This window comes from Clytia hemisphaerica, unplaced genomic scaffold (assembly GCF_902728285.1).
Source record: "Clytia hemisphaerica strain Z4C2 unplaced genomic scaffold, Clytia hemisphaerica genome assembly, whole genome shotgun sequence".
Classification (NCBI taxonomy): Eukaryota; Metazoa; Cnidaria; class Hydrozoa; order Leptothecata; family Clytiidae; genus Clytia; species Clytia hemisphaerica.
Window position 1 is genome coordinate 1,632,817 of NW_027104057.1, and position 13,433 is coordinate 1,646,249.

The 13,433-nt window shown below is 35.9% G+C and overlaps 2 protein-coding genes across 2 annotated transcripts; one reads left to right on the plus strand and one right to left on the minus strand.

Moving 5' to 3' along the window:
• Nucleotides 1–3,598: 3,598 nt before the first annotated feature.
• Nucleotides 3,599–5,508, plus strand: LOC136812310 (major facilitator superfamily domain-containing protein 6-like). The gene has a single exon (XM_067068808.1). It carries the CDS (start codon nucleotides 3,627–3,629, stop codon nucleotides 5,427–5,429), a length of 1,803 nt encoding a protein of 600 aa, XP_066924909.1. The 5' UTR covers nucleotides 3,599–3,626; the 3' UTR covers nucleotides 5,430–5,508.
• A 550-nt stretch (nucleotides 5,509–6,058) lies between these two features.
• On the minus strand, nucleotides 6,059–11,657 carry LOC136812316 (sperm-associated microtubule inner protein 4-like). The gene is made up of 6 exons (XM_067068815.1): nucleotides 11,274–11,657; nucleotides 9,974–10,147; nucleotides 9,420–9,491; nucleotides 8,072–8,372; nucleotides 7,449–7,697; nucleotides 6,059–6,710 (listed from the first exon to the last, which is right to left on the minus strand). The coding sequence occupies exons 1-6, from the start codon at nucleotides 11,387–11,389 to the stop codon at nucleotides 6,282–6,284; spliced, it is 1,341 nt and encodes a 446-aa protein (XP_066924916.1). The 5' UTR covers nucleotides 11,390–11,657; the 3' UTR covers nucleotides 6,059–6,281.
• Nucleotides 11,658–13,433: the final 1,776 nt, after the last annotated feature.

Sequence of the window (13,433 nt, forward strand, 5' to 3'; positions counted from 1 at the left end):
GTTGGCGTCTTCGCATTTCGAAAAAAACTCTCAGCAAAGAAAAAGGGACTACAAGCAGATCTAATAATAAAAAATAATTTTTCAACATAATGTGTCCCTGCTCGTCTTTCCACTATTAAAGATAACGAAGGTCATAGACTATCAGTGATATATGTTTTTCTTTCATTTCGATTTGCTTTAAAGTTGGCGTCTTCGCATTTTCGGTCAACAGATAGTATTTCGCAAACTCCCTTCTCACAGACCCCAGACTCGATTGGGATCGATAATATTCCAATATTTTTATGGATTGGGAATTAAATTCTATTATTTTCAAGTCAGACAATTTGATGATAAAAAGGTAGTGTAGAAATTATACAAAAGTCAAATCAATGTGGTTTGAGTACATTTGAACGATCAAAACTCTGGTTTTATGCACCGAAAACTTGAAGTTTTTACTAAAATTATGCTTCATTTATGCTCGCGAAAAAAAAATTCGTCAAATTCTCGAAAGTAAATATCATGAATTTCGTGATTTTTCGACTATGCGAAAGTTTCTGTTCGAGAAAGTCTGTACGCCTAAAGTACTATTTGCTTGCGCAGGATTCAAACAAAAGAGAGAACAACCCCACCTGCACCGCGTGAGTACAAATCTTGAGAAATTCTTTTGTTAATTTTGTTTTATCAGGATAAGTGTTAGGCATCAATTTTATATTAATTATAAAAAATAATATTTGCAAGTATGTGTACACCTGCAAGTCTCTGTACAACAATATAGCCAATTTCTTTTTACAGTTATGACGCTTTCTAATTCGACATTCTGGTATTCAATAATATTCCCATCGATCAAACTGAAAGTCACCGTCAAAGTTTCTTTAAGAAAGTCTCATAAACGATACACTCTACTTCGACATTCTATGAAAGTATCTTGTATGTTTCTTTACCAGGATGACTACCAGTCATTGGGGACGAGACAGAACGAGATAGAGTTTTTCCAAGCTCTTATTTGATTTGGTTGGTCGTTAACCAGTAATAAAACAATTTTGTTCCTTTTTCTAAAAAACGCGTCATTTTTCTTACTTCAAATGACCAATTATTAAAGTATCTTATAAAAACTCCATCCTTCTGAGTCAGGTTATTTTGAGGATGTATATGTCTAGTCGATGAACTTGGTTTATTACACCACTATATATACCCAACCCAACAATGAATTTGAACTTTTTTATATCCACTATTCATATTATTCTTGAAAGTTGACAAAATAAGCAAGTCAAAAGACTCTCAGCATCAAAGAAAAAGGGACTACAAGCAGATCTAATAGTAAACATAATGTGTCCCTGTTCGTCTTTCCTGGTTATAGACTGTCAGTGATATATGTTATTCTTTCATTTCGATTAATGCTTAAAGTTGGCGTCTTCGCATTTCGAAAAAACTCTCAGCAAAGAAAAAGGGACTACAAGCAGATCTAATTGTAAAAAATAATTTTTCAACATAATGTGTCCCTGCTCGTCTTTCCTGGTCAAAGACTGTCAGTGATATATGTTTTTCTTTCATTTCGATTTGCTTAAAGTTGGCGTCTTCGCATTTTCGGTCAACAAATAGTATTTCACAAACTCCCTTCTCACAGACCCCAGACTCGATTGGGATCGATAATATTCCAATATTTTTATGGGTTGGGATTTAAATTCCATTATTTTCAAGTCAGACAATTTGATGATAAAAAGGTAGTGTAGAAATTATGCAAAAGTCAAATCAATGTGGTTTGAGTACATTTGAACGATCAAAACTCTGGTTTTAGGCACCGAAAACTTGAAGTTTTTACTAAAAATATGCTTCATTTATGCTCGCGAAAAAAAAATTCTTCAAATTCTCGAAAGTAAATATCATGAATTTCGTGATTTTTCGACTATGCGAAAGTTTCTGTTCAAGAGAGTCTGTACGCCTAAAGTACTATTTGCTTGCGCAGGATTCAAACAAAAGAGAGAACAACCCCACCTGCACCGCGTGAGTACAAATCTTGTGAAATTCTTTTGTTAATTTTGTTTTATCAGGATAAGGGGGGGGGGCTTCAGGGGGTACCCGATTCCGCAATTCCGCCAATTTTTTCTCCAATTTCCGTCAAACCGTCTTAAATTGAACCAAAATTCCGTCACCGAAAATTCCTTTAAAATTCAATATTTTTGTCGAAAATTCCGCAAATTTTGAATATCTTTTACCAATTCCGAAATTCCGCAAATTTTTTTGCTAAATTCCGTTTTTCCGCACTAAAACTGTCTAATTTTCCGTCTCCGTCAGAGAACCCAATTTCCGTAATTTCGTCTAAATTTTCGCCAAATTCCGCCACTCCGTCCGAAAAAATGGCCGATTCCGCTCCTCCGCCAACCATGAACCCCCCGGATAAGTGTTAGGCATCAATTTTATATTAATTATAAAAAATAATATTTTAAAGCGAAAATTTAAAATTTAAGTTGGTCTGCAATATATTCCTGTTCATTCTAACGGTGGCCGAAAACAATTTCTTGTAAAACATGTGAATGTTAGCTGGTTGGTAGGCCACTTGTTTAGAGGCTTTGAACTTCCACTTTAGATGAAGATTGTACTGGCAGATTCGTGTTTTTTTATCTTAAAGGTTTTTTGTGGAGTTTCCTATTCTATCGGGGGGGGGGGGGGCGGTAGTAAAATCTCAGACATAATAACGTTTACTACGGTGGCGGTGTGACGAAAAATCGGGAAAAAAATTTACTACCCAGGGTAGTTAAATACTAAAATGGGTGGTATCTATGTGTTAAATGTTGAAAAACTTTTACTATCTGGGTAGTTAAAACTGGTAAAATTAGCAAATTTTAGCTATTTTTGTGATTCTTTTAATTTTTTTGATGACTTTTCTAAAAAAATCTGAAAACTTTTATAATTTGAAAAAATTTTCTGTTGGAAAGTTGTTTGCTGCAAACAAAAAATTCTCGAAATTTTTTGTCAATATAAAAAAGACTTTACTTCTAAGTGCAAAACATTAATTTTTGCACTATGTGAAAACTGTGTCACAGAAATAATCATTTTTTAGCTTTTTTTGTAAAATCAGTCCGAAAAGCAACCGAAAAATAGGTGGTCTCCATGACAAATTGTCCCAAAAACTTTTACTACCAGGGTAGTAAAATACCTCTTCCAAGAGTCTGGGTGGTGGTATGTAAAAATCCTTTTACTACTCATATATGTCTGAGATTTTACTACCGACCCCCCTCCCCTGATTCAATGTACCCTAAATCTCGCTTAAATGATTTAAGGGTATATTTCGCAACATTATTTGACTTATCAACTTCAAGATAAACTGATTTTACCAGTTTTTCTGGAGAAAGCAAATCAAAATCTTCAAAAACAGAAGTTTTAATCAACAAACATTTTTAAAGCCAGAATAAATCTATTGAAAAAAATAGCGCATTCGAAAACTGAAGAATTCTGCTGTTACTCACTTTGGGTATTTCAAAAAATGAAAAAGCCAGGTTAGTAAAATTTATGCATAGAATGCCGCTATCTGTGTTTAATGTGTTACTTTGAATCTGAGATGGTTGACAGATTTTCCATATCTGGTACACTTTCAATGCTTTAAAGTAGTTCAGTATGGAAGTTCATTATTAAAGTATATTAGAAAGTAAATGGCTTCTAGGGAAGAGCAGAGCGAGGCGGATTTTCATCCGCCGAACTGCAGTGAGCGAAACAAAACACCAAACACTACAAAAAGTCAAACCATTCGAAACAACGAACCGCCTGAAGATGACAACGAAAACGAGTTGGTTTACTGCAAGGTTTTCTACTTCTGTTACAGTTCAGCTATGGGCTCGTTATGGCCGTATTTCCCGTTGTATTTTCGACAACAGTTTTTAACACCTCGACAAGTGGGTAGCATCGTAGCTTCAAGAACTTTATTACAATTTTTATTCGTTCCCTTTTGGTGTACTATCGCTGAGAAGTTTCATAAACATAAACAGATTTTACTAATTGGACTTTTCGCTTGGCTTCTGTCGACTATGGCAATAAAGATGGTGCCGCGAGAAGAGCCAAAAGCATGCCTACAGATGAACAAAAACATTAAGAAACACACAAAAAACATGAAGAGTTCGCCCGTTTGGTTTGACTTTTCACCTTTCGTTGGCGAATCACAAAATGAGGATGACATCGAGACAAAACGTCAGCGTAGAGAGCACGAGGGGATATATGACGATTATTATTCACCAGCTAACATGTTTAACACGACTGAAGATTTTGAAACTATTTATGCTGAATATGACCCTGCCAAACATATCACTGATTCTTCACAAGCTTTTATTTTGTTGTTATTGATCACTGTGTTAGGAGTAAGTCTAGCGTCTCCATCGCAAACATTGGTTGATATTTGTACCATGAAACAACTGCGGAGAAGCAAAGAGTCATTTGGCAAACAGGTGGTTTGGGCGGCTATCGGCTCCGCTTCCTTTGCTTTTCTTATCGGTTCGGTTGTCAGTTTATTCAAAATAAAAAACCCGTGTACTTTAGAGGAAGACATAGATTACTCGTTATGTTTTTACGCCTTTGCGTTTTTTATGTGTATTACAATCATGGTTGCGACAAGGTTTCAGTTCGAAAAACCGGCAGCCGAGGAAATCAAAAGTACTTTTCCACACGATTTAGACGAAAGTATTGCTAACCTGTGGGAATGTTTTCGAACTATAAACGACATTCATTTAGCAAGTCTACTTATAGTGACTTTTTATTGTGGGTTTGGTAACGGATTTATATCAACATTTCTGTTTTGGCATCTTCAAGAGATGGGAGGTCTGCAGATACTTTTAGCCTTGGTATCTTTAATCAATAGTGCAGCTGAGGTCATATTCTATATCGTGGCTGAGAAACTGATGGAGTATATCGGACATTTTCGCTTAATCTACATCGGACTATTTTGTTTTTCTTTAAGATTTTTTTACTATAGTTTTCTACGGCAACCATGGTTAGTGTTACCAATAGAAATTACACATGGGATGACGTCAGCTGCCATTCGATCAGCACTTATTTCTTACATACGGCAAGAAGGTTCGATCGGTCACATGCTTCATGGTTTAATCAATGGGATCCATGGTGGTCTTGGCTTTTCTATTGGTGGCCTGGTCGGTGGATTCATGGTCCACAATTACGGTCATGTACTGACTTTCCTTATCTTTGGAGAATTAAGCTTGTTAACTTTATTCTGTTTCATCTTGGTTAACAATATTTGGCCAAATACAAAATTTGACTTGGATAAGGGTGAATTGGTAGGCTATGGAAACATTGAAATGCCTAAAGGTACTTTGAATAACAACATAAAACACCATCTTTCAATGGATCATAACTTGACTTTTGGAAATATGTTTTTCACTAATGAAAGTGTGGATCATTCTTTTAGAAATATTTCTTCCATTATGTCAAGTACCATCAATGGCGAATGATAAGAATAAGGAATTTGTTAATATTTTCATATCAGCAACTAACGCTTTATTTATAAAATCAATAAATTTTCTGTTCAGATTCGGTTGTTCTAATGATTCTAGCACTGTGTCTAAAATGGTTCCGATCATTTTCTTAATTCAAAGGCCAATGTTGTGATATAGGCTTAATACCCAATGTCCCTTTAACTCCCAAAGAGGGGGCGATCACGGTTAGCAACTTTCTGTAGGTGTGGTCCTTAAGGGTAGGTGTCGAGGGTTCCCAAAGTACACTGTTAGGGTCGAAATGAAAAAAGTAGTGCAAAGTCTTTTGGACAAAACTTTTGAAAGTCTGGCCATATCTTACCTTTAATTCGGAGAAAAAGTTTAAAAGCATACGATCTTTTTAAGATTGATTCTTAATTTGCTTAAAATTCAGCAATTCCAAGGTCAACTTTGTTCTTAAATTTTGACATTTTGAGCCTCACTGTTCTTATAATTCGGATTTGTTGTCTACTGCCTTAAGGGAACTTATTTTGGTGGGAACTAATTTTGGCAAATTAAAAATTTTCAGGATTTTTGCAGCTTGTCAAAATTACTTCCCGCCAAAATAAGTTCCCTTAAGGTAAACTTAGCCAAAATTTGCAGTGTGATTCAAGAAACAAAACATAAAACTGTTTCTTTTCAATGATTTTACAAACTTAAGAAACAACATCTGGTAATTTACTTTAAAGTGACTTTCGAACAATAAAAAGCATTTTTCCCATTTTAATATTTACACAATTACCACTCTGTCGATTCTTCGTCCATTGACTTTATATGTAATTTTTTTGCTGGCCGATCGGTACAAAATCTGTTGATTTCCTGTCTTTTTTATCACCTTTGTATATAAAGTTTTCGCTCACCGATCGGTACAAAATGTCTTTTCTCTAGCAGCGGTTTTCGAACATCCCAAGTAGCTCTCAAATCAGGCACTTCTCTCTCTGGATATTTGGAATTATAAGTTCTTTGATATTCCGTTCGCTCAAAGGGTACCAAAGGTTCATCTTCACTTTTATGATATTGGTTGGTTGCTAAGTGAGCTGTTTTAGCGCGTTCTGATTGGTTTGGCTTTGATTTCGCGAGTTCTGATTGGCTCACAGCTGATGGGGAAGTTTCTTTGAAAATGCCCACAGTTGTGTAAGGCCGAACACCTTTATACATGGGTCTTTTAAAACGAGGCTCGTCACTCGATCCCATCAGGGTATTTTCGTTTTTGTTTGAGGCAATAGCATCAGCAACGTGTGACGGAACACCCGAATAGCTCTGCAAATTAAAAGAAGGAAAAATTCATTTCTTAGCCTTTATATGACAACTTAGACCCGTGTGTAGCCCCAACCTCACTTGAAAAATTTGGCTCCAATATCATACCCGGTGGGAAAAAATATTATAGAATCTCTTCCCCATTGGGAAATGGAATATAGGAATCATCCTTTTGAATCACCCCCACTGGTTGAGCTGAAGCAATAGATTTTTTATCCGTGCTGAGTAAAAGGTTTCTGTTGGGGCAGAGAAACAGGGGTGGCTCTTTATAAATAAGGAAAAAGAATAATTTCAGCAGTAATTCGACCAGTAGAATATTTTTTTATCGATAATGTGAAAATCCTAAAATTAAGTGCTCTGGAATTATTAGCGAAGCTAATCAACGAGCTGGAATGTGACTTATGTTCTCGTTCGAATTTTATAGTAGATAGAAGTAAGATTTTGAGAGAAAATACTGCAGAGGCGTTTATTAATTTTTTGATATTTAGGAGGGGCGTTTATTCGAGTGGGGGCGTTTAAAAGAAATTAGAACTATTAGAAAGTATTAGAACCTTATTTTGCCTTGTTATTATTGTCTGAGTAGAAATTTGTCAATTTAGGAATGTAGGAGAGAAAATAATGTAGCTATTATTTCAATAAACCCTCCTCCTAAAAGGGAGGCGTTTATTTGAAGGGGGAGTTTATTTGAGGGGGCGTTTAAAAGAAGACGTTGTTTATTCGAAGTAATACGGTACTTTATACCTGTATTTCCATGTCTTTGAAAGTATTTAGAATCTCATCATTCTCCAAAGTCTTTGGTTTTTCGTTTCGTTCACCGACAAAATCTTTTTGATAAATGGACTGCATCATGGATTTATTAACGTCTTTCAATGTTTTCAACGTCTCCTTGGAAACCGGTCGTTCAGGTTGTGGTTGAGTGAGACTGGAATCTAACTGTGTTCTTGGTGTAGGATAATATACATTTCGTTGACAACCAGGTCCTCTGATGCTCTAGAAGTTGAAAAATATATGCATGTAAAAGAATAGTCTCGATTTCCAGATCAGTATTCTTTTAACACAAAACGTAGGAGCAATCCTGCCTCAAAGTTAAAAATAAGAAAAAAAGCCGTACGAAAAGTTGGAATACAAATTCAAACACTCGAAAAGTAAACAAATGTTTGGTAGGTTTTTTTCTACTACTGTAAAAGAAGCTTTTGAGTAAAACTGATGTTAATTAGTAGTCTAGCTTTAGACTAAAAAATATAACATTTTCTCAATCGACATTTTCGCCAATTTTCAATTCACGTATCCCTGTTTATTCAAGTTAGAAATACGTTATTCTATATATGCAGGAAAAGAAGAAATCGAATCAATTAGATTCTGACCTGTAAATTCTGAGCTTGTGGCCAAGTCGTAGGTTTGCGCTTGGAATCTAACGGTATATCGATCAATTCATGGCGGTAGGGAGCTCCTCTGGTTTTGGAATGGATGTAAGGCTGTGGTGCAGATGCAGGACTATCAGCAGGATGGATGTAATTCTCATCTTGGAGTGACACCGCATCTTCGTCGGGTGTTGAAGATGGCAGGAGGTCGTTCTTGGGAATATGTGAAGTGTATGGGTGATCTATTGGATATTTGTGATCCACTTGGTGTGATGTTAAATCTACCTTTGTGCTAGCTGGTATTCTATGGTGAGATAAGTAGGAAAACTATGTTTATGAGTTTTAAACTTAAAATAGTTTTAAATTATCTATTATCTATTTTACGTATCTGTGTTTATTTTTATATGTTTGATAACCCTAACCCTAACCCTAACCCTAACCCTAACCCTAACCCTCAAAATAATGAAATCTTATCGGTCGAAAAGTACATTACTGATAAGTACTCATACTTTAAAATTTTTTTCGGTCCTGCCAGGGAATAACATGGATAATATTTTAGTTAATAGAATAATAAGGAATCGAATAAGGTGCTTCAGTGGCGTTGTGGCAGGGGGGGCCGGGGGGCCATGGCCCCCCAGCGGAGCTTTGCTGAAGGGGCGCCGAAGAGCAAGGGGCGCCAAAAGATTTTTTAAACGCCCCAATCTTAAAAATCATACTTTATACTCCTGAAATTGCGCCCAGGACCAATTTCACTGAGATTACTTGCAATTTTTTTTCTCGCTCGCTTCGCTCGCAATAAAGTTAATTGGTAAGTTCTTTGTAATATAGCTAACTTAAAAGTTTTTTTGTGTACAATAGCATTATTGAATAAAAATCTAACTGCGCCCCAATATCAATTTGCTGACAACAATATTGAAATCGCGAAACATAAATTTTTTCGCTCGCTTCGCTCGCATTTGCACATTGTTTCTTTAAGTTTCTTTTCACTCTAGCCAATATGAAATTTGTCTATTTTTATTTAGTGATTCAGGGTATCTTGGCAGTCGATTTTCAAAAATTTTCTAGTCGGCCCCAACCATGGTGGGACCTGTTTTTCCCCTTTCCATTTATCAAAGATATATCTACTTTTATCCACTAAATATTTCTTTCCTCGTTATGCCTAGGCAAACGAATTAGTAAATGGTAAGAGTTCAGCAACTGATGGGTGGGGGCGCCACTTTGGAAAATTGGGGGCGCCATTTTAAAAAAATTGACTTTGGCCCCTCCAGAAAAATTTTCCCACAACGCCACTGTACTGGTGCTCCTGTTTAGCATATCGACCCAAAAGTATTAAAATTAAATGTCTCCTTACAGTTCGTCATCAGGGCGTAGCTTATTTTTGATGTAAGGTGTGATCTGGTATTGCTCTTGGATAACAACGCCTCTGAAAAATAAAAGTAAAAGTTTTCGCATTAAAAAGTGAAGTCACAGGTTGTTATGGTAATGCTGATTTTCTTCGGGGTCATTCGATCAGAAAACTACCGTGGACTATGCGTGGACTGAAAAGCGTACACTTAAGTTCCTCACCTACGATAGGTCACTTACCTTGAGTGCCATCCCACGGATTTGTGCTCCTCATAGACTACCTGGGGTTTTGTAGAGGTCTGCGATTCAGACTAGGTGATTTCCAGGTGACTATAAGCGCTGATTACCATAAGGCTCCGTAAGGCCTTACAAGGATTAAAGATAATATCTTCGTGTATTCTATTTCGTACAGCTAGATCATAGTCACCAGAAACGGGGCCATCTACAATATTTCTAACTCTCAGCTGTTCTATAAGATCACCCATAGTGTCATACAATCGATTAAAAACGTATATATTATATCTACCTAGATAACAGGAAGAAATAATGGAGTTGACAAACCTTGGCTTTGACGTTATACCAGATCCAAAATGTTTGGAACCCTTAGCAACAATCACCATGTCATTACCGTTTGGTGTTCCTTTTAAATGGATAAAATTGCGTGCCCCGTAACTGTTCTTGCGGCCCCATGGTGTCGGTGGTTGGTAGAAGTCCTTGGCTACTTGCCGCACATAACTGATGTAAGGTAAAGAGAGATTTGTATTACACTTTTTTCAAGATCAAACTATAATATGTTAGAAGACAACACTTCGATGGCCAAAATATTAAGAACAAAATAACATTTAAGGTATCGGGGACTTCTATCCTACAAAACGGAAAAAAACATTACACGCTTTTTTTATAAGAATAGTGTTTTTCCGATTCATGATGAATATTTTTAACGGTATTTTTAGGTTTGGACCCAAACCCAGCCAAAATCTAGCATGTTATACATACCTGAAGCAAAAATGTGGCATTCTTGTGAAACCTTTTAGCTTACTGGGGAATAATTGGCAATTTCATGGTAAAATGCTCTAAAAATGGCATTCTTAGGCTCAGTTGCCAAACTCCATGATGCAGGTATTCTTAGCGCATATTCTTAATTTTGGCTTATTTCATCATGAATATTCTTATAAAGTAATATTCTTAAGGCTTGGAACTCAAAAAGGTAAGAACATTCAAAGGCTCCGAAAATTGAATGTTCTTATAAAAAACGTGTGTTAGAAAGAACCAAGTGGGATCAATTTCTTTCTTTGTGTTTGATTGTAGGGGTCATTTTCTATTTATTTTTACCTAAAAGTGCTCTATTTCAAAAAGTATTTGAAATTTATTTAAAGACTAAGCAATGTTGAATTTCCTTGACTGAGAACAACACTTTAAACCACTTCATACCTTTCCTTCTTTCTACCCTAGAAAATTTTTCAACCCTCATACAATCATACACAGAAGTTTAGTCGTATACGGGGGTCGAAAACACCTAAATGCCGACGTATTTTTCTTAGATCACCGTCAACACCGACAACAAGTATTTTCAAATTCTTATTTTGTCACCACATGGCACTTTTGACACCGAAATACCGTCACTTTTTATCTTGAAACACCGACGAAAAAAGGACTAATGCCGTCAAACCCGTCAAACGACCCCTCTAAAGGTCAAACGTTTTCTTTTATTTGGACAACTTACGAATCAGAAAGTTATGTATCCACCTTAAGTATCTATAACTCGAAAAATTTGGTGGTTCGAGTTAAAGAGACTTTATTATTATGGCTGAAGACGATATAATAAAGTGAAACTGGAACATATAGAGAGAAAAAAACTTACTTTTCGTTTGAGATTGTTCGCCTGCCCGTCTGACCGGGACTGAACAAAACATTCGACTCGAAAGTTTTAGACAAATAATTCGATGGATGTGTCCTATCATAGCTTGCAACCGACATTTTAAAATAACCATTAAGTATTTATTTGACAACGCATAATTTTTTTCTCTACACTCTACGAATGTTTACTCGGTACCATTTCTAATTCAAACTTTCTTTTTGTTGAGTTATGACTTTTTTGTGGTTGATGTTTGATGAACGATTCAAATAAAGCTGCGTTTTTCATCTAAATGTTTGCAGATTTTCCAACATTCCATTGAAACTATGATACAAAGTAAACTTCAGCAAAAACATATTATTTTTTCATCTAACAGACGCGAGTTGTTACCATAGCAATAGTTGTCAATAATTAATGTTGATAATTATATGAATTATTGGTCCGTTTAAATCAATACCCAAGGGAAATTTTAGAAAAGACAATTAATATGTGAATTTCCAGAAAAAAAATTTGCTGTTTTTTTTCCTACAATCATAATATTTGAGAAAAAAGAGGAAATTCCCACGAAATCTTATACGTAGCCACAATCGATTTGGAAGCGCTCTAACTTACTAGGTTGGAAGGGAAGAAGAACTCTGACTTTTAACGCTAGACTTAAGACTTAAGAGCTTAGGATGTGACGATCCAAAAGTTTAAGAATGGTCCAATAGGGATCAGAATATAGCCTGGAAGTCTAAACCCCTCCCGAATTGAAATACTGGAATAAATTTATCAATTAGCCCAAAAGCAACTTTCTCGCCCGAACTCCTAATTTCTACACGTTTTTGTTACAAGAACATCCTAAATTTTTGAAGCCTTCGGATGTTCTTAACTTTTTTAAATTTAAATCTAAAAATGTTCTTAACATGTTCTTATTTTGACCATTTTGTGAATATTTTTACCTTTGTCCTAAGAAATAGGGCGTTTTTGAGTCCACAATGCCTTAAAATGTTCTTAACTTGTTCTTAACATTTTTGCCTGCAAAGCCTATGCTCTTATATAGTTTGTTCTTATAAAAAACGTGTACAACTATGAAATTCAGCCCCACTGGGGAACTGGGGAAGTTTGAAACAATAGAATCTCTAAATGGGTTCAAAAATCACGAAAATCTAAAATCTTCCTCTCCAAGAGCACAAAATAAAGCGCCCCTCTCAGATCTTTCTGGGGTGTCACTGCACACCCCGCACCCTCTGTCAGGCCACCACTGTACAGTATTTATTCAGAGTCGAAATTCTTTTTCAATCTTAGGTACACCACTCGTTGGGATGAAGTATACGCAATGTATGATACAACCATGTTGAGTTTAAATGTGGTTCGATGTGATGATGTCACACAAAGATCTCGGAATGATGATGGCTGTTTTGTCTTTCATTGCTATCATCTTATATTTCGTGACAACTCGGGGTACCTAAGGCACTCCCCAATGGTCGCATGAGCCTTAACTTAAATGCTTTTTAGGTTTCTTCCAAGCGTTTCCATATAGAAAATGAAATGGAGCATGCTCAGATGATCCCACTTGCTCCGTAATTGAAAACTGTCGAGAAAACCTCATTTTTGCCCCATTTTGATGACGTCATAAAAAGAAAATCTTGAATAACTTTACAGAGTAGGAGAAAGCTTTTGATTTCAAATTTTCACCATTGGCATTGGTGTAAATCGACGAAAGAAAGTGTTTACTTTTCTTCGTTCTTTCGTCGATTTGCACCAACAGAACCAACATGCTTGAGATGGGTGTAAACGGCTCTTATATTCCAAAGACATCAATACCCACTACCCACCGCCCACCTACCATTCAAGTGCACCGCCCAATAGAAACCAAAAAATGTAAATAACAAAAATTAAAAAGCAACAAAATGATATAAATATTGGTCTACATTACTTGTATAATACTTCTTTTAAAGGGCGTTAAATAGGTTATATTTTGGTATTTTTAATAGCAGTACACCCACAGATATCTTTAAAGCCCGAAGGGCTAGATAGGCAACTTTAAGCTTTCTCCAGCAAAAAAAAGTGAAGCAAAAATTTGACTTTTGAAATTTCGTGCCGATGGATAGGATCTAGCATTTTAATTGTTTTCGGAGCGCGAGATCAAAAAAAGTAGGCGGCAAACGCTATTTCACATCTCTC

Bases quoted from the DNA above. Each gene is read 5' to 3' on its own strand.
- LOC136812316 (XM_067068815.1), bottom strand. From the start codon at position 11,389: ATGTCGGTTGCAAGCTATGATAGGACACATCCATCGAATTATTTGTCT. The intron at 10,148-11,273 runs GTAAGTTTTTTT...ACCTTACATCAG, and splicing joins CGAACAATCTCAAACGAAAA to TTATGTGCGGCAAGTAGCCA. The intron at 9,492-9,973 runs GTTTGTCAACTC...TTTATTTTTCAG, and splicing joins GGTATAACGTCAAAGCCAAG to AGGCGTTGTTATCCAAGAGC.
- LOC136812310 (XM_067068808.1), top strand. From the start codon at position 3,627: ATGGCTTCTAGGGAAGAGCAGAGCGAGGCGGATTTTCATCCGCCGAAC.